The sequence below is a fragment of the Echiichthys vipera genome (assembly GCF_963691815.1).
Source record: "Echiichthys vipera genome assembly, chromosome: 6".
Classification (NCBI taxonomy): domain Eukaryota; kingdom Metazoa; phylum Chordata; class Actinopteri; order Perciformes; family Trachinidae; genus Echiichthys; species Echiichthys vipera.
The window spans coordinates 18,844,223-18,870,987 of NC_139831.1; the positions used below are offsets into that span (position 1 = coordinate 18,844,223).

General features: G+C 40.2%; 1 protein-coding gene across 1 annotated transcript; it reads left to right on the forward strand.

The window, feature by feature from the left end:
• Positions 1–545: 545 nt before the first annotated feature.
• On the forward strand, positions 546–25,339 carry abcb7 (ATP-binding cassette, sub-family B (MDR/TAP), member 7; the record flags this gene model as incomplete). Its single annotated transcript, XM_083915220.1, has 16 exons — positions 546–695; positions 3,158–3,241; positions 3,324–3,401; positions 4,550–4,669; positions 8,209–8,341; positions 10,296–10,564; positions 11,244–11,332; positions 11,512–11,599; positions 14,989–15,163; positions 15,549–15,706; positions 18,803–18,966; positions 19,135–19,264; positions 19,683–19,854; positions 21,730–21,833; positions 22,446–22,553; positions 23,896–25,339. The coding sequence occupies 16 exons, from the start codon at positions 546–548 to the stop codon at positions 24,112–24,114; spliced, it is 2,241 nt and encodes a 746-aa protein (XP_083771346.1). The 3' UTR covers positions 24,115–25,339.
• Between the last annotated feature and the right edge of the window lie 1,426 nt (positions 25,340–26,765).

Here is a 26,765-nt window from a genome sequence, read left to right on the forward strand (position 1 = left end):
TTAGCAATTTATTTTATTTATTTTTTAATTGAAACATTCAATATAAACATTACTTTTCTTACATGTTCCAGAGTTGTACACAATGCAAAAAACGTTTGGAAACAATAATAACATAAAATTAAAATGTAAAAAAAAAGACAGTAAAACTTAAAAATAAATAAATAACAAAAACAAAAACGTATGGGTTCTGCTAAAATAAGGAGTACATTTTAAATGCCTACATAATATAATAGTTTTTGCCAATTTATTATTTTTAAGTTTTCCGCAGAAAACACTTTTCTTGTTTAGCGTCAGTGACAATGTCTTTATATAGGAAGGGACTTTGAAAATGTCTTCTTGTGGATGTGGAATTTATTTATGAGAATCAAGAGGTTTATTGTGAAGTAAACTGATTTGTCATCATGTTAAAATTTTGGAATAATATATATTAAATTGTTATGTATTGTTTAGTTTTGTTGTAGATGCCAAAGCAACTGACAGCGTTGGTGAAGACCGGATATGACGTACCGGCATGTTGACTACCCGCTTTTCCTGCATTGGCAAACATGGCGCCGATGTTAGTGCCGTTGAAATGCGCCTTTTACTTTCAAAGACGAAAATTAGCTTTTCTCCTTCGACAGACGAGCTCGTATCACATCTGGAGTAAAAGTGTCAGTGAAAACGGGACGGACCGTAAACGCCAAAGTACATATCAGGTGAGTGAAGGAGTCGGGTCGGGTGGAGAGGACACAGTGCTGGTGGTGTAACAGTCACTACGCAAGGGCAGAGATGTAAACTGTTTCTAACTAACTTTCCGGGAAGAAGCGTTATGTTACGGATGATTTGGTCAGCGTGCTTACTCTGCGTGCATACGCCGTGTTTAACTTAGCGTTGAACGACAGCTGGCTAACTTAGTATTCACTAACTTAGTTGTCTTATCATGTTACTTCTTTTTGGTTTGAGTTACAGAAGTACCTGTCAAAATGTTTTGTAAATGCAATCCTGACAAAGATGGATTCATTACTAAGGCGTGATGAATCAGTATCCTCTTTTACATCTTGTCTTAAAACTCATTTGTATAGAATTGTCTTGATGTCGTCTTTTGTCGTGATGTCGTCTTTTCTTTCTCTGCAAGCACCTTAAGCTAATAATAATTTCCATTGTCCATTAAAGATGCCCCTTCTTTCTATACAATGATGTGTAAATATGGTTGTGTTGTACCCTACTGGATGTCACATGATTATTTTTATTATTTGTGTTGTTTAAACTGTATATATGTGTATTTTGATTTGCGCTGTCAAAGCACTTTGTAAACCGCTGTTTTTAACGGTTATTATTATTATTATCATTATTATTATAACTAATTCTTAATCCCAAATATTCGGCATATTAAACTTACATAATTATTTCATTATCTCAGCAAAATGCTACAAAATGACTTGGCATAACAAACTAGCCTCCTTTTTATATTTTTACATATTCATATTTTAAACCACTATTAACCGCATAAAATAATAAATTGGTACAAACTATTCGATTATTTAGGCATTTTAGATTTACTCCCTTAGTTTAGCAGGCCCCATGTTTTTGTGTTATTCTTCATTTTTTTCATGTTGTACTGTCTTTCTACATTTTAATTTATTTTATTATAATCTCAACATTTTGAGATACTTTTTTGGTATTCTGTGTTCACATGAGCGTCATTGAACACCATGGTAAATGGTTAACATCACAGTAGGTTCTGCACTTTGTCCCTTAGATTTGACCCTGTGCTAAGTGAAAGGATTATAACACAAGGGCTTGACTGTCTGCTTCAAATGTTCACTATTTTACCAAGCTAATGGTGCAGCATGTCAGTGTTAAGATAAGACTGTCTTGTTTGTGCCACCAGGGACTGATGTAGCTGTTATCACATGTTGACAGTATGTCATTGATCGCATCACATTTTGAACGTACTTTACAACAACACGTGTCTATCTTGCTAAAATGTGATGTAGTCTGGTGTAAAAGCTCTGTCACACCTTCATCAAAGTTATAATCCAACTTTTACCTGTAAATTTGAGGGGTGGTTGATTTTTTTTTGTTATGTACCAGCTTTTTCTACTATTTTGTTCTCCATATATATCAGAGGTCACTGTAGTTTGAGCTAGGTGTACTTAATAAACTGACAAGGAAGTGTATTTTATCTAGAGAATAAAAGTTACCCCCCAAAAACCACACATTACAAACAAATCCCACATTTACAACTAATGGATGAAATATTTTGTATAACATTGGTATAAATAAACACATATGTACCGTAAAATGACTGTCTCATAACAAATGAGGCTTTTCTTAAATAAGTTGTACAATATTTGTTCACGTCCAGCTGGGAGGAGGCCTCGGGGAAGACCCAGGACTAGGTGGAGAGATTATATCTCCACACTGGCCTGGGAATGCCTCGGGATCCCCCAGTTAGAGCTGGTTAATGTGGCCCGGGAAAGGGAAGTTTGGGGTCCCCTGCTAAAGCTGCTGCCCCCGCGACCCGACCCCGGATAAGCGGATGAAGATGAGATGAGATAATGTGCTAAGTCATCATATATAAGAGCTGCAATGATATTGTGTCCTCAAGGAGATAAAAGTATCTAAAATTGGCCCACGTCACGTATATCACCAATAAAGTTAATTCTTTGTATGAATGTTGGTCAATCACAGGGTGAGTGTTTACTATCAAGCACTCAGTATCTTTCTTCCTTTTCACTGTGTTTGAATTGAATTTCACGAAAGGTGATGTCAGTTGGCTATTTCTGAACATTTTGCAGCTCTGATTCTGAACTTGTATTGCTTCAGTTGATTTCAAGTTGGATTAAATGAATTGTATTAGTGACACATATTCATTGTGAAAAATGACCACATAATAAAATGAAACAACTAAAGATAAATGCAAAGCCGCTACAAAGAGATACTTTTATTTTGGGTGTCTGTACCTATGTAGTAAACTATGAGCATTTTGGTGAAAACACTCAGGGAAGAAAATGCTTTAGTGTTTGTGTTTGCAGTTTATTTGACCTGTGTTCAAGTTGTTCTCTTGTTCCTTATTGTGTGAATGTTTCTGAATATTAAAACAGCTTTAAAATGAATCAGCAGGAATCAGAAACATCAGTCAAATAAGATGGTATATGTTTGTCATGTGTTTCAGCTGAGTTCCCCTCCTCACCTACGAACGGCAACATGGAGTACAAACCGAAACGAAAACAGTCGTCAGATTTTGGAGGCAGTAAAAGTAAGTGTGATGGAGAAACAATCGTGACTCATGTCAGCTATCAAAATCAAAAGTCGAATAACAGGGCATTATGTTTCCACAGCATTTGCAGATTACAGACAAAAGAACATGTTGGCATGGAAATGCAGGAGGAAAGCTAAATGCAGATCCACAAAATGTGGTGAGTAAAGTTCCTTCTTTGAGTCTGATCATTGACACTTTTGTATGCTGCTTTTTAAGGACCACTTTTGCTTTTGGGCACATGTGAACTGAAAATAATGCAATGGCCTTGGGCTGCAGCTAATGATTATTCTCAGTATTGATTCTTCCTTTACCTGATTCTTTGGTCTATGAATTTAAAAAATACTGACAGATATATTTCCAGTGTTACCAAAACTAAAATTGGTGTCTTTCTTTCAGCCACCTGCAGTGACCTTTTGTCCAGTGCAGTCAAGTTTTCTCGGGCTGATGTATTGATGTGTTTAGTTATTTTAATATAAATTACATAGGTTTATACTTCTACAAATTAGATATAAAAGTACTCATTTCCCACATGGCTGTCTGTCTGATAATGGTCTAATTCCTGTTTAATTTTGGAATCTAAAAAAAAAAAATCGTTTAAAAAAAAAATAAAAATTGATTAATTGACTTTATCATTTCAGCACTGCAGTGTGAATATCTCTTATGATTGATGTTTGGGACATTTCTTTTTACACTAAAAGATATATATAGTACAGAGACTTCAGTCTTTGCAGTTTTACATAATGCTTCATCTTATTTGATTAAATGCAGGTGTTGGGCACAGTTTCACTGTAATTAGCTTGAAAGCCCCGCCATACAGCAGCGCTGTAACATGGTGCCACCATATTGAGTGGATTAGAGGAATTACTGCATATTCTTTGGCCTGTGGGGAGCCCCTGTGGCAGGTGTGTGATGGAGCGTGTGTAAACAGCCATGTTGGCACCACTGGACTCTCAAACTCAGCTGGGATGACAGCCCAGGTGTCTCCTGGGACTTGTAGTGTCAGACTGGACCCCCAGGTCCACCTGGAGACTCTTCTGTTGCTGCGCCCAGATTTCACATTGACATTTGAAGTTCCATGTTTCTGCCCAGAAAGCCATCTTGAGGTTATTATGATTGTCACACTGAAAACAAAATGCAAGTTAGTTGCCAATATTGCCAAACATAAGGTAGTTAAGGTTGAAAGTAAACATTTGTAGTAAATACTATTTTACTCATTTGACATGGATCTTACAGGACAGACTTGTTTCTCAAACTCATGGTATTGTGATCTAAGAATAAGCTTTGCATATGTTTTCTTCTTTACAGCTGAAGGAGGTGGATTCTAGGCAGATCCTGTCTGCAATGCTGTCTTATGTGTGGCCAAAGAATAGACCAGACCTGCGGGCCCGTGTTGCCATCTCTCTGGCCCTGCTCGCTGGAGCCAAGGTACATTTACAGATATTGTCATAAACATTTATGAGGGGTTAATTCCTATTTAACCTTTTTGATTTATTAATTTTTTTTTGTCAGATAAAGCTTATTGAATCTATTAGATTAGCGACAAGCAGTGTTATTGATGCATATCGCACAACTAAAGATTTTCAGTTGCATATCACTTTGGAATAAGCTTCAGTCCCGTTTTCATAGAAGTGGCTGATGGTATGCCACTATGGTATCACGGCATTAGCCATTATCTGGTGTGCATGCGCTTGTCACCTGCACACAACGTATATGCTGCTTGAAATTGGCATTGTCAGTATACAGTAAAGTAATATCATATATTTTTGCCGATGTACACAAAGTTAATATTACAGTTAGCCTTAGCCAACATGGCTATTGTTAGCCTACCTAGCTAACTGATATGCCTGATTAATGTTTCTCAACATGGAGTTAAATATGATGTAATGTGTGATTGCGTTCTACTATTAAACATACCGGTACTTAAAAAATACAAGTAATATTAGCGTGGTCAACTAGTTTGCTCTAATGCTGGTTGCTCAACAGCAACACATTTTTATTCAGACCTGACTGTGCTTATGCCACTGACGATGCTCCTGATGCTTTTGTTGTTAGAGGTATAGAAAGTGATGCATTATAGAGACTTTGAAATAGAGAGATTAGTATTAATTTTCTTTTCTCTGGTATGATGTATAGAGATCCAGAGATGGGCACTTTTCATTGTAAAAACAGTAAAATACAGTGAAAGAGAAAAGTGACAATTCAAGGTTACTGCTGACGTCAGTTAAACCCACAAGATAATTAAGTGTCAGAGATCAATCTTTTAAGTTCATACCATCGCTGAAACAAGTGGCAGGAAGCAGGAGAGAAGAAGAAGAAGAAGAAGAATTACTTTATTTATCCCGCACGGGGAAATTGAATTTTTTTTCACTCTTATTATTATACATACATACACACACAGGCCCGAAATACACACATGCACAAACAGGGCCTATACATGCAATTAGGGAGGGATGTTAGAGCGAGGCTGCCAGTGACCAGCGCCCCGAGCAGTTGGGGGTTCGGTGCCTTGCTCAACAGCACCTCGGCAGTGCCCAGGAGATGAACTGGCACCTCTCCAGCCACCAGTCCACGCTCCATACATGGTCCTCACGGGGACTTGAACCAGCGACCCTATGGTTCCCAGCCAAGTCACCTATGGACTGAGCTACTGCCGCCCCAAAGAATAGAATAGTAGTGCATAAACTGAGGAGTTTGAGTAGCCACAACAAATTTCCAAAACACTAACTCGTGTTTTTAGAAAAGGCTGCAGCATCCCTCAGGTGTAGTTAAAACCTGTTTTAAAGCAAAATGGTGGACAACTAGAAAAAGCAAAAGTAATGTCTGGTTTTATTATTTGTCAGTGGCACATCATTGTTGTTTGCCACTACTGCAGCTTGAAGACATGATTGATATGGCTTTATCCCAGGAGACTATTTAATTATTGAATTACCAGAGAGCATGATATATATCGTTATCGAGCTATGGAATGATCTATATCAGCATAGAAGATTAGTGTAAGACTTGGTGTCAAACTCTGTCACAGTATAATGTTACATCATTTTAATACAAGCCAAAACACAGCAAAGCGTTGGTCTATTTGTTCAAAAAAATATTTGTAAACCAGAAATACCTTATTAATAAATCAAATAACATCTCCCTCCATTGACCACCAGTTACTCAAGCAACATGAGCGCTCACCCCAGGTTTTCACACTGTGTAAAGAGCCTGTGTAAATCTAAATACAGTTTACTTTTAAAATAACCTAAATAATTAATTGCAAGCATCAATCAGTGCATGATGTATTTCCTCTTCCTTTGTTGATGGTCTCTAATTTACACCCTGGGAAACAATCACAAATTCACAGCTTCTAAATAAGCATGTACTGCTGCCACTCAGCATGTCTGAGTGTGTGTGCTAAGGAGGAGAGAACACACACATGCAATGCAATCTTCTCCTATTTTCCTGCATGGCTGGAGTTAGCCTCGATATCTGCAGTTTGCCTGTTTGAACTGAAACCACCAGCAGAGAGGAGACAATTTTAAATCAACTCATAAGTATGTGGTTGCAGAGGGCAGGGCGTTAGTTCGAAATAATAGCTTATCATTTTCAGTTGAATTGCATCATGAAGAAATCATATATCAAGCTATTGTGATACACATGTAAACATAGCCAGTGTATAGCTTGAAAAATGTACATTTATTTTTTCTTGATTATTTTATTAACTGTTATGTTCATATTGCACTAAAGTTCTTAATAAAATGAGAAAATACTAATTTTTTATTTGTAAAGTATTTAATTCACATAGGAGTATATAAAAAAGGCTTTATCGTGAGGCTATTCCATATTTTTTATTCATTTATTTTTGAATGAGCAGGAAAAAAAAAATATTGTTATTGAGATATGAAAGGAAAGAAGATTTTGACCATATCATCCAGCCCTATGATCAAGTCAGTCAAATAACTTATTATATAGAAGCTCTTGTTTCCATTTGCCTCAAATGAAGCCCTCTGCCTCTGTGTATTATACTATAAGTTTAGGTTGATTCTCAGTAGCCTGAAGCCTCTTTTCTACTCCTTGACACAATATCTCTATTACAAGATGACATATTGCCATGTACAGATTGACGTGTTGATTTAATCTCCAGTTGGCCGTTAATGGATTTAAAAGAGCTCAGCCATCCTTATCATGTATTAGTGGAAAAATTGGGGACTTGTTTGGCCCCGAGATAATAGACCCAGGCTATATTTATGTCATTTTCTCTTGTCTTGGTAGCAAAGATATTGTTTTTCCTTGAGGCACTCAGAGGACTTCTATTGTCTGAGTACAATACCCACGTGTATAACGTGAGAACCCTGGGGATGTAGCTTTTGCAGTGTAAATGATGCATTATAGTTGTGTCCTTTTTACAGGTGCGTGTGCGCATGTGCATGTGCATGCGTGTGTGTTTGTGTTTGTGTGTGTGTGTGTGCGTGCGTGCACGTGCATACTGTATGTGCTCTTGCTTATATTTTATCAAAATTATAACATGCAGAACTTGACAGGAGTAAAAGAACAAACATATTTAAATCCATTCCCTGTGTAAGCGGTTGAGAGGTTCAAATAAAATGGATTTCAAATGAAAAACCCTACTGTTTGCTGCTGTGTCCTAACACACAGAGAACCACCTTCCCTGAGTCACACAGCTGTCCCTGGGCTTTTAATGAGCTTTAATAACCATTTCAGTTCCATTAGCAGGAAGTGCCAGCTACCTCACCAACACAATCAGTCAAGAAGAATACACACAGCATACTATACCATACATTACATACAGGCACACACATATCCGTACTTGCACCTGAATGGGTAATATTGGATGTATTGCAGAACAATAGTAGTAAGAGTAACACAGTACTATATTGAACATAAGTCTGTCTAATAGGATATTTGAAACAATTTCCACTCCCTTTTTTTTCTCTCCTCCTCTCCGAATGTTTCCTTCTTCCCAGATGACCAATGTGACGGTGCCCTTCATGTTTAAGTATGCAGTGGACGAGCTTAACCAGATGTCGGGACACATGCTGAACCTGAATGACGCGCCAAGCACTGTGGCTACCATGGCAACGGCCATGCTGATTGGCTGTGAGTCCCAGACTTGTATTTCGCTGGCAGGTGTCGAGCTCATCAGAGGGGACTGTGGGACTGCCTATTATCTACAGGCTGACCTTTCCCAAAACATTCATATCAATGCCGCTCGGCAACCCCCGCCTCTCCTTCACATTATTTACATTATGTGCTCCGTTCTTCAGCGTCTGAGTTCACCTTTGTCAATCCCTGCGCTCCTCTCATGAGCGCTGATGGCTTTGCAGTATGATACCTGTGTGCTCCCAAGGCAAACATCGTGAATTTGCTTGTGGTTGTAATTTTTTTAAGTTATACAAAGGCCAAGGATGTGTCTTTCACTTCATCCCTTTAGAGCACTCCCTTTTTTCTGTCTTTGTCCAAATGGCCCCTGTGAAAACAAGAAGAGTCGGGGGTGACATGTAGCGTGAATGTCAAGTTCCTTTCTGCTTAGTGTTTTTTTGCTATGAGCTGGTGATGAAGACCCTGACACCCACTGCATGTCACTCTGGCCTTAGGTGAGATCAGCGTGGATGCAATATACACTTAATCCTGTAGCCACTTATTTTAATGAGCCCATTCAGGTCTTGCACACTAATGCTGCCTGTCGATTGTCGAATAATTGGAGCACATGAACAGGACTCCAGACAGGATGAATTAAGATGGCGAGGAAGAATGAAGGGGATGCTTCTAAAGAATTGTAGGAATTGTGTTTTTCTGTTCCCTCTTTGCAACACTCAAGGCCTGGTACTGGGAGCCTGTGGTGACGGGTGTAATTTGGCTGAAAAGGTTGCACAGTGCTCATCCTACCTTGTCAGATGTGGACACGTTCATTAGATGAGCATTCCTATTTAACGCCACATTATAGCCCCATGAAGAACGGCAGACAGGGCGATTATTACCCTGACTTTGGTCACAGCAGACAAGTTGTGTATTCACACAAGTCGGTGAAATCGCCACAGGAAGGCCACATGTCATTCAAACACACAGACTATTAATTTGTGACTGTCATGCTCACTATCTGCTTGTAAACCAGTTTATGAGAAGTATAAGGAATCAAATACTTGACTTCCTTGGAATGAGATGGATGATTTTATTGAACTGAAACTCTTAAGCCCCTTTCCCATTGGCCAAAAACCTCACTAATATCTGGTCTTGGTCTTTAGTGGGAAAGGTTACAATCTGCATTAATTCCCGGGACAAATGACTCTAGCAATCCTGGATATTTATGGGCTCCATCTGATCATCAGTGATTAAAAACATGACACGTGGGTGGACACGCTAATTTTGGCCCTTTTTCAGCATGATGCTATGACGTGTGTCACCTCCGCCTGTAACTTCTGTGACTCTTCATCTTCATCTTTGTCATCTCAGCCACAAATTCCATTTTCCAGATCAGCCAGACAAAAGTCTAGACTCAGACAGTGGTGAAATTAAGCCTGTTCATCGACTCAACTCATAGTCTTGTCTTTCTGTGAAGCTCTTATAAAAAAACCTCCTCCCCCTCTTCTAGTATTCTGCTCACACATGTAGCCCGCTCACCACCACACACATTGAACACACTTGTATACACTCACACACTCGCCCTCCCCTCAGTCTGCACTGTGCTGGCCTTCCATGATAGTGAGGATTCAGACAGCAACCTGCTCCGTAATTACAGATGTTTGGGTAGGCTGCTGCTGTAGCCCTGCAGTGCTTTGCAGACCATAGATGATCTCATACAAACCTTCGCTTTAGAGCAGTTAACAATCCTGTACTCCTAGTCTCAACTGTCTCAATACTGTATTACATCTTACAAGCCAGGAAAGGTAGGGAGTGCATTCTTGTTTTGCTGCCTTATATTACTTGAGAACTACAGGCGTTAGTGCTTAGGATAACGATATGTTTTCCTATGATAGTGCCCAGTCCCGCTGATTGAACCCCCTTGCTTTTCACAGAAGGTGTGCTAAACTCTCCGTCTCCTCCACTATCCCAGATGGCGTGTCACGGGCGTGTGCAGCCCTCTTCAACGAGCTAAGGAACACCGTGTTCGGCAAGGTGGCCCAGAGCTCCATACGACGCATTGCCAGTAACGTCTTCCTTCACCTGCATAATCTGGATCTGGGTTTCCATCTCAGCCGCCAGACAGGTGCGCTGTCCAAGGCCATCGACCGCGGCACACGGGGCATCTCATTTGTCCTCAGTGCTCTCGTCTTTAATCTAGGACCCACAGTCTTTGAGATGGGCCTCGTCAGTGCCATTTTGGTGAGTCTCATGGTGACATCCACGCACACAGACACTAACGATGGTAGTCATAAGCTTCAACATTATTGTAGAGAACCAGTTTACAATTTTCTCACTTTTATTTCTAATTGCTGTTCCTGTTTCAGCCCTTTTAATGTTATCACAAAACCTGCTATCACCTTGACACTCTTCACAGCAGATTGTCTGGAAATTAGTTTTGGGGATAGTGTCTCATTTACATTCTAAATGGAATATGAATCCGCATGAACTTTTGGTGGCAACACAGAGCCCATTAGCGTCAATGATAAATCCCAAAGCTTTGTAGCAGCTTAATGTCCTCCTGTGGAGTATGCCCCGAACAGATGCCCCCCTCCTTGGCCACCACTGAAAGAACGGCTTGTCTATAGCTTTGCGCTATTATTCCACTCCGGACCATAATGTCAGCTTGCCTGTAATGAGGGCAGACTCCATTGCCCAAATAGCTAAAGCATTAGCACGATTAGTTCTTGTAGTTTCCCCTCCATTTGTAACACTCAATTTCATAGTGGAATGGTCAAAAACAGTAAGTTCTCAAAAGGCTGTGTAACACCAACGTCGAAGTGCAATGATCTGATGTGGTCGCTTGACTTTTTATCACAAAACCTCTGAGTCACAGCATGTAAAGGATGCTTTGTTTTGTCTGTGCCTTTCTCTTCTGCAGTATTACAAGTGTGGTGGACAGTTTGCAGCAGTGTCCTTGGGTACCTTATCAGCATACACCCTCTTCACCATTCTCATCACTCAGTGGAGGTAACAACAACGTTTGTACTAGACTCTATTTCAATTGGTCGCTTTATTGCTAATGTTTTTGTTGCTAATATTAGACCGTTCTGCAGCTCTCTCTGCTGACAGTAACAATGTTCAGCCATAGGCTGAAATACGTACAGAGAAAGTTTCTTACGTCTTTGTGCATGTGTCTCTAAACACAGGACTCGTTTCCGGATAGAAATGAACAAAGCAGACAATGACGCTGGCAACGCAGCTATTGACTCCCTCCTTAACTATGAGACTGTAAAGGTGAGATCCACCCCCACCTCCCCTCAACCACACATACACAGGCATACAGACATCTGTACACTCTTATTTCAGCTCCTCATCATCCTCACCTCCTCCCTTCATCAAGCCTTCCCTTTTATCTCCTCCTTTTTCTTGTCTTTTAATTCTGTTCACTTAAGCTAGGCACACTGACATGGACAAATATTTACTCGCCTCTGATAACAGTGTTTCACTGGCATGATTGCCACTGTCAGAATTTTGCCTTTTAATGAATCAAAAGCTTTCTCTAACTCTCAATGTCGTGCTGTGGCTCTGTCTTGGACTCTCACTGCTTTCACGTAAAAATTCCTTATCAAGCCAAGTACAAGCTAGAAGTAAAGTTTATCTTACTGAGTGAAAGGAGTGGAAATTATGGCTGAAAGGACTGAAAGGGAGTAAAGTTCCTGTATTACTGAGATCTGATGTTTTCATCAATTCAATATTACTGATTGCGAAACATTTATTGATGGTTATACATTGCATACCGCTACCAGTGTGCATAGTCGATGCAAAATAAAATGTGGTCAATCAACGTAATGTGTTGTAGTGATGAGTCTGTAATGAAGTAAGCCTATTTCAGCAACAAGATATTCTGTTAAATAGCACAAAAGGCTGCATAACTCAGAAAACTGACCTCAACCGATTATCAAAATGGTTGATGGTAAGCAATTTGTTTTCTGTTTATCAAAAAATCAGTAATGATTTCAGCAGTGTATTGTCAAACCCACAATGTCCTGTTCATTTTTATTTTGCTCATTTTTCTGTGCTCTGATTCTCTGTCCTACTCTTCTTCCCTTCAGTGTAAAATTGTCCATCCTTTTCATTTCTGTAAATGTTACTCCAGTTGCTGCAAACAATGAGACATTTGCCACCAGACATTCAGAACTATTTCCCTGGGTTAGTCAGTGACCCAAATAGTATCTCAGTTTTAGTTTCGGACTGGACTGTCACTGGGGGCTTTATTTCGAATAGCAAATGTCTGCTGAGAGCCAGGGTGTTATGGGTCAGTGTGCTCTCACAGACACCTGAATGATGCGGTGCAGATGTAAACATTGCCATACACTGGAGATCAAAATTAGTGAACAAATTATAAATACTTTATTTATTTTGAAATAATGTTATTTTTTATTGTTCAGAATCTGATAGAATATCCACTTTGGCTATACCATTGCTGAACTAGCTTTTTTTAAAGTAAAAAAAAACAAGGAACTTCAACAAAAACCTTTATTTTGTGAAAAAACAGTGAGCAATTACAGTGAAGGTATTGAAGGAGGTTCACATAAACATTTGCATTCACCCTGCCATGTAGCTGTACGAGAGACCCAACTCCTGCTGCAGAAAACATCCCCAAACCAGGACACAACATTGCTAAAGTTCAATTTATTTGTGTCTGATGGGAAACATTATGTTCACCAATGGACTGGGGAAAGACTGAACCCAAAGAGTCTAAAGAAGTCAGTTAAATTTGGAGGAGGAAGTGTCAAAGTCCAGATTTGAATCTCATAAAGAATCTCTGGAAAATCCTTGACAACAACGTACTGGCTAAGAAGCCCATCACAGTTAGTGAACTGTGGACGAGACTGAAGAAGAATGGACCAAGATCAAACCAGAGCAGTGTGAGAAACTAGTGATGTCCTGTGGGCGCAGATGTGCTGAAGACATTCAAAGCAAGGGCCTCTACACTTCCTATCCATTTCTGAATCCTATAGAAGAAAACATTGTTTTAATCTTCTCTTCTGACAAAATGGTTACTGTTCTCTAATATTGCTCACTGTTTTTTTTCACAAAATCCAGGTCTTTGTTGAAGTGCCTTGGTTATTTAAAAAAGATGCTAGCACAGCAGTGGTATAGCCACAGTGGATATACTATCAAGTTCTGAATAGTATAAATGTGACAATATTTTTAGAATAAATCAAGTAATTTGTAATTTGTTCTCTAATTTTGATCTCCAGTGTATATACTTATGTCAGTGGCGTTGCAATCTTGAATCTTACTCTTTTAAACCTCTTTCTAGGTAACCTCATTGTACATTAGGACACATACAAACATAATCACCATCCAGTTTCGGATACTTTGCTGGGGTGCTCCAGATATATTTTTGTACCCTTATTATTTCCTTTGCTGTATTATTTTGCATCCTGTTGTTCTTGTTTCTTGTTTTCTGTTTTGTTCTGTGTTATTTTGTGTCATCTGTGCCAATGCGGCCGGATTTAGCATCACTCTGAGCTGTGAGTGTGCATATGTAATTAGATCTCCACCCACTCAGAAATCCGTTCCACTTTGACAAAGGGCTGGATGAGAACCTGAACACGATGCCTTGCACTGCTTCTGTTTGTCCTCCATGTGCTACTTTCTCTCTCTCTTCTCTCTCTCTCTCTCTCTCTCTCTCTCTCTCTCTCTCTCTCTCTCTCTCTCTCTCTCTCTCTCTCTCTCTCTCTCTCTGTCTCTGTCTCTGTCTCTGTCTCTGTCTCTGTCTCTCTCTCTTTCTCTCTCTCGCTCTCGCTCTCGCTCTCGCTCTCGCTCTCGCTCTCTCTCTCTCTTTCTCTCTCTCTCTCTTTCTCTCTGTCTTTCTCTCTCTCATATCTTGCATTTCCCTATATGCAAATATGTGGCAAGTCAGTAGCAGCACAGCACCACTGCCGTTAGCAAGGGAAGCAAATCGCCCACTTAACCAGAGCACAGGAACAATAGTGCAAACTAAACAAACAGAAATATTAGGTAATTGGCAGCAGAGTTGAGGAGGGTCGTTGTTATGATCATGGCGTAGTTTTATGTGCTTGTGGTTGATTCATGAGACTTTTTTCTCTAAATGATAGCTGTATGTCTTAAAATTGCTTGTGTGGTGCATCACTTAAGATATATCTGTGCCCTGTTAGTGTCTATGTAAGCTACAGCCACAAATGTAAATTACAGAGAGTGATGACAGATTTTTGTTTAACTTGCAAAGCTTTCCTTTTCCTCCATTTATAATTGCCTAATATGTTATAAACTGTTATTTTGCCATAACCACTATCCTCTGCCAAAGCTGCTTTGCTGAGCAGGTTCTGGATTTTGTTATACCGCCCTTCACATCCTTTTAGATCAGTGTGGGGGAGATGGAGATACAGACATTTAAAAGGGCTTTAGAGGCCAACTGAGACCCAGACTACGCCCAGAGCAGTCACAGAGAACAAATGCAGCCGTGAGGCAGGCTGCGCTAAAGTGTCTTATCTGCCTGGCACTGCTTTCCATGCTTCCTTAAACTTTGACCTTAACCATATTTTGTGTCTCTCCTCGCCTATCTTACACTTTCTTTCATTTTGTGAATCCTTTTTTTTTTTTGTCTCTGTGCCCTGTGCTCCCTCTCTGCATGTTTCTCATTTCGACTGCAGTACTTCAACAATGAGAAGTATGAAGCTGAGAAGTACGATGGATACCTTAAGATCTATGAGTCGGCCTCTTTAAAAACCACGTCTACGCTCGCCTTGCTCAACTTTGGCCAGAGTGCCATCTTCAGTCTCGGCCTCACTGCCATCATGGTGCTGGCCAGCAAGGGCATTTCAGCAGGTGAGAGTCTGTGTTTGTGTGTTTGTGTGTGTGTCTGTGTGTCTGTGAGTGCGTGCGTGCGTGTGTGCGTGCATGCGTGAGTGAGTGCTTGCGTACTTGCGTACTTGCGTGCATGCGTGCGTGTGTGTAAAAAACCCTGACTGAACTGGATAATAGAAACCAAATGAGAACAAAGCACAGCAAGCATGAAATAGCCTTGATGCAGAAAATGAAATCACAGCAGGTGGATATGGATTCAGACTGTAACATGCTTTGTCTGCTTTCACAACTTGAAAGAAGAAATGGTTGAGTGTTTTTATTAGAGCTTGTATCCAAAGATACATTCATAATACCACAGAGCTAGATTATGTGCATGTCTTTAAATTGTTCTGTTGCTCTCGTGTAGGTACGATGACCGTAGGAGACTTGGTGATGGTGAACGGCCTGCTTTTCCAACTCTCTCTTCCCCTGAACTTCCTGGGCACAGTGTACAGAGAGACAAGACAGGCCCTGATAGACATGAACACTCTTTTCACCCTGCTCAGCGTTGACACCAAGATCAAGGTAACTTGTCGGCCTGACATACTCTTCTCTGCATTGTAGCAGTAAACTGCAAAATTTCTTTTACATTTAACAAAAGCAAACAGTGGACTAGTAAATTATAGAAATCGAATAGAGAGACATCTGAAAAACTCACGATTAAGCCTTTTACCAAGATGTTTTCTACAGCAGCAGCACATGATGGTGGTTAAAAAGAAAGGTATTGAACGATTTCAACACAGGACTGAGTAGGGATGGCCGTGAGTTATCGATTCCTATAGTAGTCCTCGTTTGGTAAACAATGGCACTCAAGTTTTTTGTGCGCACACAGCACCTCTTGCTTCTGTGCTTGACCCGAGACACAAAGACCTTTTGATTTTTGGAACCGGCTCTTTGCCTCACCAGCCGAGAGAAAGGACTAGTTTGAAAATATGGATGCCAAGGAGCTAGAAGCTTATTTCAGTGAGCCATGCATTTGTCCTCAGAAAAACACACTGGAATGACCTGTACACACTGGGGCTGGTACAAAAAACTGAGCGTTCAGGAAAAGCAGCACCTGCTGATACGTGCCACCTCTTTGCCAGTGGAGCCACTGTTCTCTACAGCAGGACTGATCATTAACAGAATTCAAATGGAAATGTTATTGTTTTTTTGTAAGGAAACAATGTTTTGAAGTTTGGGTTTTGAAAAATAAATCCTTAAAGGGTAACTGTGACTGTTTTGATTGAGAATATGTATTAGGTGTTGTGTAGGCTGTATTGCTGTGCATCATTATTCCTGCAGAAAAATGCGTTGGTTTCTAAAAAATAGATTTAGAAAAACAAGTACTCGATTTGCCCTTGAGGTATTGATGCGATCCCTCGATCTCGGAATAAACTTGTGCCCATCCCTAGGACTGAGTTGTTCTTAGCCCCATGACATGGCTAACCTATCCACATGTGCTGATAGGATTGTGAGAAAATTATAGGATGTCGTCTAACATGGTAATTACTTGCTTGTTATGACTCAGGTGCTTCATCAGCTATTGCTACTTACATTACTCGCTGGTCAGGATGTTAGGGAAATTTGCAGCAGAACTATGATTGGCTATGTTGTGTGGATTTATCCAAAGCATTAAATAGTTGTGATCATTAGCCATTTTAATGGATGCACCCTATATTTTAACAGATATTGTAGTGGGAAGTAAAACTGCTTTCCTTTCTTTTCAGTGGGTCCTATTTTCCAACATTAACAGTTAATTGTCTTAATCATTGATTTAGTGAGTTTTTAAAACAACACAAGCTTGTGTAGTTTAGTTTGAATGTGATGGTTTATGAGCAAGTCCGTTTTGTTGTCATTTTACATTTGCTCTAACAGTGATTATTCATTCACTCATTAGATGACCTAATGATACACAACGGTTTTCACTGTCGAGTTCTTTAAGGGAGGATGAAACTGCGATAAATGTTGTGTTTTCCGCTGTTTTTGTTGAAACTTATGTATGGACTCTTGCCCTAAAGTGCTCTTCTCTTCAATATCCCCTTCAAGTTTTACATTGCCCACTAGGGCTGCAACTATTATTTCCAGCATCAATCAATGTCTTGGCTTTTTTCATTTTGTCCATGAAATGTAGGAAAATAGTTGGAACAATTATAATTAGATCTGCAAAGGTTAATCAATTTATTTATTTATTTATTAGTTTTCAACTATTAAATTAATCGTGGGATATTTTGACAATCTGTTAATTGGTTTGAGTAAGTATAGGAAAAAAAGTATAAATTCTTTCTGATTTCTTTGTATGTCAGTAAACAGAATATCTTTTAATTGTAGACATTTTTCACCATTTTCTGACATTTTATAGAACAAACAATCAATTAATTAAACAATTGATCGAAAACATAATCAACAGATTAATCAATTTTGAAAATAGAGCTCAAATTATAATTTCCCAGAGCCTAAAACAAGACATTAAAATTGATTTAACAGTCCAAAACCCAAAGGACTTTGTAAAAAACGTCAAATCCTTACATTTGAGGAGCTGAAACCAACAATTTTGTGGCATCTTTTATTGAATGACAAGTTATTATTAAAATAGTTTCTGATAATTTCAGTTCTAGAGCCAAGAAATACAGTATGTACTGCCCTTTTTATGGGGTTACATCACTACATTCTGTTATTCATATTGATTACCTTAAACCATAAAGAAAGACAAAGTTCTTCCCAAAACTAGAGCCTGTTCTTTAACTTAAGAAATTGCCAAAATCCTTCAGATTTTAGACATGTTGGTCCTCCATTTCTTCAATGTCATCGCTATCAATTTTTTTTGTGCGACATTTCCGACGTTTCAATGCAGTTATCTTTTCCTTTTTACACAACACGACAGCCCATCTTGCGTAAGTGCAAATGTGCGCCTGCTGCCTAACAATGTGAATGCCTTTCCCGCCTCCAGCCTGTAATTATAGTAGGAGAAATGAATCTGTCCAGTTATTTTTCACTCATCAGTAATACTCCTCTTCATTGTGATTCCCTGTGGAATGACACTGCCCGGCAGGCCATTACTGTCTGAATGCTTTTTTTGTGGAACACGTTGGATGTAAAATAATTTAAAACACCCTCTTACTTGAAACAGCTCTACAAAATAAATAAATAAAGGATTTTTGGCTTTTTTCCACGTTGGGGGTGTGTGGAATTATCATTTGTTTATACTAATGGACTATGAGTTCTTTCTATTAATTGGCTGGGGTTGATTGTGGGTGATTATGTTGTTATGAGATAGTATAGAAACGGAGAGTAACAGGCTTTTACTCTCAGGGCAAAGATAGCGCTTTGTTCACAGCTGACCTTGGCTGCATCTCAGCACTATGGCTCAGCTCAGTATGTACCAAAAGTTTTCTCGCCTATTGATTCCTCAGTCACCATGAAGGGCAGCTTCTGAAGATTCAGTTGAAACGACCTCTGGAATTTGCTCTGAATGTTTCTGCTTTATGCAGTTCATGTTGGCTCAGTGCTCTAGCATTATACCCTTTTACAAAGGTGTTGAAGTAATGTTGCATCATTCAGGGCCTCGTCTGCCAGTGGCTGTTTTTTATCCATCTCCTCACTCTGTTTCCTCTGTTTCAACCCTCTGATGGTTTTCTCTAGGAGAGGGATCTCGCCCCGTCATTAACTATCACACCACAGGAGGCAACCATTCGCTTCGAAGACGTCTATTTCGAATACCTGGAGGGCCAGAAAGTCTTAAATGGAGTGTCCTTCGAAGTACCTGCTGGGAAGAAGGTGGCCATAGTTGGTGGCAGCGGGTCAGGGTAGGTCACTTTTCCTACAAGTACACTGACTGTCAAACCTATAGCCAGGTGTCTGTCATCTTAGTATGTACAGCCAGTGTATCTGATCATCAGATATCATCAGTAGACTGTGGCGGTGCAGCTCACAGACAGAATAATGCTGACGATTGGTTCCGCGTCTGGTTGCAGGAAGAGTACCATTGTTCGGCTGTTGTTCCGCTTCTTTGAGCCACAGCAGGGGAACATCTACATAGCGGGGCACAATATCCGAGACATCAGCCTTGACAGCCTGAGGAAGTCTTTGGGGGTCGTACCTCAGGTCTGAAACACACCAACACAATAAAAAACAAACAATAAAATGTCATTTTATGAACATCACATAACTTGTTTTTCACCATTTGGGGCTTCTTACCCGCAAATGAAATATACATGTGTCTAGATATGCATTTGCAATAGTTGTTGAAGATTATATACAACAAGGGGGCAGCATAGAACAAAGTAACATTCAGTAGTTAACAACAGCATTAGAAATAAGCTGAATTCAGTTAGGTATTTACTGCAGTGAGCTCAGAGGCTGATCTGAACAGATGGTACATGAACAGTATTTTTGTCATTTGTGTTGGTTCTCTTTCTCCCTCCTACCCTTCTCTTTGTATCTGCAGTCCTCTTTTTTTTCTCTGCTGCAATAAAAAATATTCTCTGAAGCCTCTTTTTTTCTCTAACTGTGTTGTTGTCAGGATAGTGTTCTATTCCACAACACAATCTTCTACAACCTGCAGTATGGGAAGATCAACGCCACACCAGAGGAGGTGTACCAAGTGGCGCGTCTAGCAGGCCTCCATGACGCTATCCTCAGGATGCCCCATGGCTATGACACCCAGGTTGGGGAGCGGGGCCTCAAGCTGTCAGGTTTGTTGCACAAAATATGACTACAGTTTAGATATGGTCTCATTTGCACAAGCAAGTAAAAAAGTTGTGTGTTTTGTGCATTTCCCTGGATGGATAACTAAGTAAAAACATTTAAACGTCCCATATCATGCTCAGTTTCAGGTTCAAACTTTTACGTACTTGTCTGGGTTTCTGCTAGAACATGTTTACATGCTTTAATTTTCATTAGTTCAAAATAATTTTTCTCATACAGTCTGTCTGAATAAACCTGTAGTCATCCTCTGTGTGAAGCGCTCCGTTTTAGCGCCTGTCTCTCTAAGCCTCCCAGTCCACTCTGATTGGTCAGCGTTTTTGGTACTTCTGCATCTGCTGAACTGGCACTCATTTACCTTGTGACATCACAACCGTATAGAAGTCCTGACGGCTCGTTTAAACACATTCTGTGAATACGGGCGTGCATTTCTCTGTGGATTGAGCCTTTTGATACTTCCACAGTATTTATTTAGCACCTTGACAGGTCAAGGTAATATAATTTAAAAAAACATGGAAATCTCACTTTAGACAATATAGGACCGGTAAAACACAGAGATTATTTCAGTATGTTTTTCTAGTATATGGCTGCAAAAAGCAATTAATTTTTGATAATTTGCCAGTAGCAAATCCTCATATTTGAGGACGCCGGACCAGAGCATGTTCTGCAGTGTATTTGATTATTGTCTTTTGTAATTATTGTTTTTTCTTGAATATATAATTTTTCTGGTCTCAGTTGGTCCTTTACAGTATTAAAAATCTGACCATATCTAAATCTTACAGCAGTTGTAGCTGCCATTACATATTATGTGATTACCCGGCAAATATCTTATCAAAGCAGAACTAGTCCTACTGAAAACATGCGTTTATTGATCTTAAAGTACTGAGTCTAAAATGTTTTGCTACTTAATTGTGTACAGCTCAGCATTTGTAGGTGCATTTTATAAACATGTATACAATAAGTGGAAGAAATGAAGTACAGGAGCCTAAATCTTCCAAACACCATTCTCTTTGTCCTCCATCTGCTGCCAAGAATATACAGTATATTAGCATGGCAGTTGTATGCTCGGAGAAATAAATGTGGCTGAGAGAATGCAAAATGCTGTGACGAATATCTAAGTTTGGAGTTTGTGCGCTGCTGTCTTATAAAAGAAGGTAATAATTAAACTTAATTATTACACGGGATTCATTACGAGATTTAATTACCATTGTTATTTTGTTGTCCTCTTTTGTGTAATGTGTGAACTTGTTTAATGTCACCTTGCCTTATTTCATCAGCAGTGATAGCACACGACTGTGTAGTATTTGGCTCCGAGCATCACTCTGCAACTCATTTAGCCCACGTTAACACACAATGTTTCACACACACAGAGTGTGAGCACTTTCACTCAACATTCAAGATGCAATTACTGGCAGCACAGACTTTCTTTAGTGAGTGATAGAACGGACAAAATAAAGACATGACTAACTTCTCATTAATTTCACTGCTGATGTACGTGACAGCTGCCAGTGTGTGTGTATGGGGGGGGGGGGCGTGGGGGGGGCGTCTGGGCTGTAAGGCTCCTAACTTTCTTCAGCGCTGTTTTCCACTGCCAGCAATACTTATATCTGCTGAACGCCGCTTGATTTCAATAGGCCACACACAGCTCATATGTAATAAAGGCTGAGTCAGACACAGTGGGAAAAAAATCATAGTGTCCTGCTGATTTATCTTCACAATTAAATGAAAGTCTGTCTCACCAACCCTCCGTTTGAGGTAATTATCTGATGAGAAGGGCCAGAGCGAGACCTGCTGTATACTCATATATCTCAAAAGCGTTTGGCTTTAGCCTGCTTTGGTTATTTGTGACATCTATTTTGTTTCAGGAGGGGAGAAGCAACGTGTCGCCATTGCCCGAGCAATACTTAAGAATCCACCTGTCCTCCTGTATGATGAAGCGACATCCTCCCTCGACTCTATCACAGAAGAGGTGGGCATGACAGTTCACAAACGCATGCACACTAACAGACACAGGCATGCAAACATCACATGCCACAAGTGCCTGTTGTGTGCTGCACGTACAGCTGTCGGTAATTCAGCTCACTCCTTTGCATACCTGCTGTGACATACACCCCCCACACCGCCCCCACGTTCTCCCCCGGCCACCTGCCACTGTTTTCTCAGACTTAATCTCCAGCTCAGTTCAAACCCCACAGTCTTTGTAAATGTTAAACTTAATGAGAAAGTTTGGCCTGCCTTATCTAAACTTCAGTTAATAAAAGAGGGGCAGTAGAAGTGGTTGTTAATTGAGATTTCCAGTTGCTTCGCAGCACGATGTTTTTTTAAAATTATTACAAGTAAACATTGGAAAGAAAAGCATATGAATGTAGATTTTGCTGAGCAACATTCTGTAGACTTAGCTTCTCCTTCAAATCAAAGTTTGGGAGTATTTCATATATATCCTGTCATTCATGCATTTTTTTATTATTATTTTTGCATGCCACGATTATTGCAAACCTGGGGATGTATTTTCTTTTGGATTACGGGATACTCTTGTAAATCTTAACAAGTGGTTAACTTATTTGTCTTTCTGTCCTTCCAGAACATCCTGACTTCAATGAAGGAGATGGTGAAGGACAGGACATCAGTGTTTATCGCCCACAGGCTTTCCACAATTGTAGACGTAGACGAGATCATAGTGCTCAGTGAGGTACGAACTCATTCACTTATTTTTTTACTTGAGCTTGTGCCCCCCCTGATTAACATTCCAGTTGTAATGTCAGGTCCGTAAAAGGCAGATAATATGACGGTTTAGTATTTCCAAGTAAAAACATGCGCTGTCTTAATTGCCAGTCCAATTAGACAATTTTTGCATTGAACGGAAGTATGATGACCTGCACTCTGCTTGACCTTCAGCGCACTGTCTGACAGCAACAAGAATTTAGCAAGCAGCCTCTGTTTTTGCCACTCATTTATTTTGAGTACCTTTCTACAATGTACGTAGTGAAAACATGCTTTGTTTAGCTTTTCTCATTAACTTCAACAACAGGACACCGTTGGTAAAAGTGAATGTATTATTTTCTCCATAAGGGCTCATTAAAGCAGTCAGACTCGACTGGGTGTTTTGGTCAGATGGCGTGCCTTGTTTGTCTCGGTGACTAATAATGTATGGGCCAGCTTCCCAGACACTGATGAGGCCTCATCCAGGTCTTTTAATGGAGCTCACCATTCAATGTAGTTTATCTATACAGTTTTTGGTCAGATGTGTTTATGTCTGAATGGCACATTCAACCTGGCTAAGTGTGTTTTACAGTGTCACTGTATTGTGCATCAGGGAAATATTCACGTAAAGGAAAAAAAAATACTGCAACTTAACAGGTCGGGCTTCTGTAAAGCACAAACAGACAGATACAGAGGGAAGTCGGTTATTATCTGTAAAGCAAGAGTTGTAACATGTAACATGGATGAAGTGACATTTTCCACCAGCGCTAGAATCAGATAGGATAAAATGAGAAGGGGTTTCTTTGAACTGTGGTGAGTGAGCATGTGTTGTTCCAGAGTCAGATGGCAGGGATCAGAGGGTTGTGGCGAGGAGGTATGTTTGCGTATGATGTCGCCATGCCGTTTGCTGGTGTCACCAGCAGAGGACTGCCTGGGGTGCTCATTAAAATAACGAGCGGAAGCAGTCACATGCTCATCGTTGGCGCACTAAAGATGATGCCAACACCTCTGCATGCTCATGGGAGCTGGGGGAAGGGGGTGCCTTCATTTGTGTTTGACTGTGTGGGAGGGGTGTGTGTTTGCTGTGTGTGGATGCGCGTGTGTCTGCGAGTCCGTGTTTTTGCAAGAGGAATCGCAACAGTTGTTGGGGAGGCGGCAGGAATTCTGGGGGGTGGGGCGGGAGGCTGACTCTCCATAGTGAATTTGGTCAGTGTTGTGTGGTCATGACGAGATGCTAACTATAGGACTCTGTTCATGGACTCATTTTAAATTGATATATTGCATTGGCAACTTTAGCTTTCATATGTTTCTTTTTTCCCCACCAATGCCAGGGTAAAGTGGCAGAGCGAGGCAACCACCACACCCTCCTCAGCACCCCCGGCAGCTTGTACGCAGACCTGTGGAACACCCAGAACAGCAAATTCCTCAACAGCAACAAGGGCTCGCCCGAGTCTCCGGCTGAGCGCCTGTCCCAGAAGGAGGAGGAGAGGAAAAAACTGCAGGAGGAGATCCTCAACAGTGTTAAGGGCTGTGGGAACTGCTCCTGTTGAGAGAAGCTGCCATCTCCATGTCTCTACATCCCTCACAGATGGCCTACACTGGAATCCCTGGTCTGTGCGGTATTTGGGAGGGAGCAGAGTAGGGGTACTTCCCCACTACCCACTAAAGCCAAGCCCCCGCCCATGTGACTTTCCCTTCTCCTCCTCATGAATATAGGCCAATGCTCGCCAAAGTGAAAGAGGAGGAGCAGAACAGGGAGCAAGTGTGTTTAGCACTGGCTGGTGTCCAGAGATAGAGCTTCTATGCCAGTTGTCTCAGCTGAAGCCAAGCATAAGAGACCTTGTATATCACATACGTGTGCGTAAGACATCTGTTAGTCAACATGGTTGCCCCCCTTCCCTCCTTATTTTTGACATCAGGTTTATTGACATCTTCCACTGCACTGGGAACAGATGAGAGTGCACATACTGACTTGCATATGCCTTGATGTTGACACAAAATTTGTATTGATATATTTTTTAATTATTTTCAATATACACTAAACCTGGTTTGCTTTTTATATTGAGGATGTTCGCAGACAATTTTTTCTGTGATTAGAAATACGGAAGTACAAATATTGTTTTGCAGTATGTTGGTTTGAATAACACCATTCAGATTCAGTTATAGTGCCCACTGTCCATGTGTTGTTTTTAATGCATGTTCTAAAAATATAAGATTTGGCAGATAATCAAGTCCTCTTGATTCCACTCACAACATTATATTGATGTTTGGACTCATGAACAGGCACAATAGCTCCCCAGTGAATTAGCAGTATGTCATCCATGTAAATATAACACTGAGAATGACAAGAAGTAGCTCTAATAAATCATGACTGGTTTACACCACAGTTAGAGGTATCAAGTTGAAAGTGTCCTCTGGGAACATTTCACTGTTATCATTTAGCCTTGGTTGACGGCCCTCTTGTAAAGAACACCGTTCAGAGAGTTTTAACAGTGCTAAGACAGCTTTTTGTATTGTATGATGAGGGTACAAAGACGTCTTCCTGAAGGTTACATGTAAATGTTAATATTTTAAGATGGACAGTACAGACGTCCTCATTTTCTGAGGGCTGTTTTGGCTGTGAAATGCACATTTTGTTGGAACGTTGGTATTATTGTATCTATGAATTAAATTATTAGTCTAGTTCTATACACATGATGTGAAGCCTCTCTCATGGTTTTCCTGGACTATGTTGACTGTGCGAGTACACTGCAGACGGATTAATAAATGTTGGCTTTTGTCTACGTAACAAGGTCTCCTTGCTGTTCTCACTGTATAAGATATACATTTAGGAAATCTCTTTAGTGTCCTGTGGCAAGAAAGTATTTCTGCTACATAAAACAAATTTGCTTTTCACTTTTTAAAGAAATAGTTTGACATTATGGGTAATATGCCTATGATAAGATTAATGTGATTGATTGATTGACATTCTTATGTCTGTCTGTTCAGTATAAGGCAAGTAGGCTTTGCTTAACTTTAACCTTCACAGTTTGATTCTTTTTCAGTATTTTCGAGGTGGAAAGTGGTAAAATTACCTCGTATTTAAAGAGATAGCTTGAAATTCTAGGGAATGCACTTATTTGCTTTCTGGCAGAATTGAATGAGAAGATTTGATACCACTGATGTCTGTACCGCAGGGCACTGTGCTTCATTTCAGGCATAGAGAAATTTTAAATGAATTTAATACTTAATGCAATTCATTGTACACATTTCCTCCCCGACAACTTCCCCATGTGAATACGAAGCTACTAGCCTAGAATTTAGACTGGAAAGAGTCTTTCTCTTTTCTGTCCAAAGGTCAGATATTCCACCTACCAGCTCCTCTAAAGCTCATTAATTAATGTGGTATATCTTGTTTGTTTAACCTGTACCAAAAAAACAAAGTATAAAAATGACATAATATGGACTTTTTCTTTGCACTGAGCAGTTACCAGGCAACCAGCGGAGACTCCAGGAAGTTACTGGTCCCAGCCAAGAAATAGTCTGGCACATAACCCCCCTGTAAAACAGCAAATGTTTCCTTTACACTTTGGTATCGGATCACACAAACAAGATATAACGTGTTAGTCAGTTTTAAAGGTGGTGATAGGCATATCTATCTTTGGATAGAGCCAGGCTAGACCGTCCCCCCATTTTCAGTCTTTATGCTAAGCTAAGATAACCAGCTGGTGGGTGTTGCTTCATAACTACTGTTACTGCACAGACATAAGAATGAAATTGGTAATAAAGTTGTACTCCATATGAATTGAGATATCTTGTTTCTAGCGTCCTTTATGGCAGTAAGATGTAACTGCAGGCAAGCCTGTTCTTCCAGAGCCCTCCATCCTGTCACGTTCAGGGTCGCTATGTGTTGACCTTTTTTTTATTTTTTGCCCTGTTATAAACTTTTTTAAAACACATTCACTGTGCTACTTCCAGTCCGTCCCCTATATGTTACCCTCTTAAATACACACACACACACACACACACGTTCCTGTTACACTGCTCTCACTACAAGAATGAAAGTTCCTGATTTCCGATTACAAGTGAGCGCAGCATAACTGGTAGTGACGGGTTCGGCCAGCAACATGACGGCCTTTTTACATCTAGCCTGCGAATGTCGCCACAGAGACAGATATTGTAATACTCTGCAAAAAGGCAAGTAGAAGTGCTTTCATCAGTG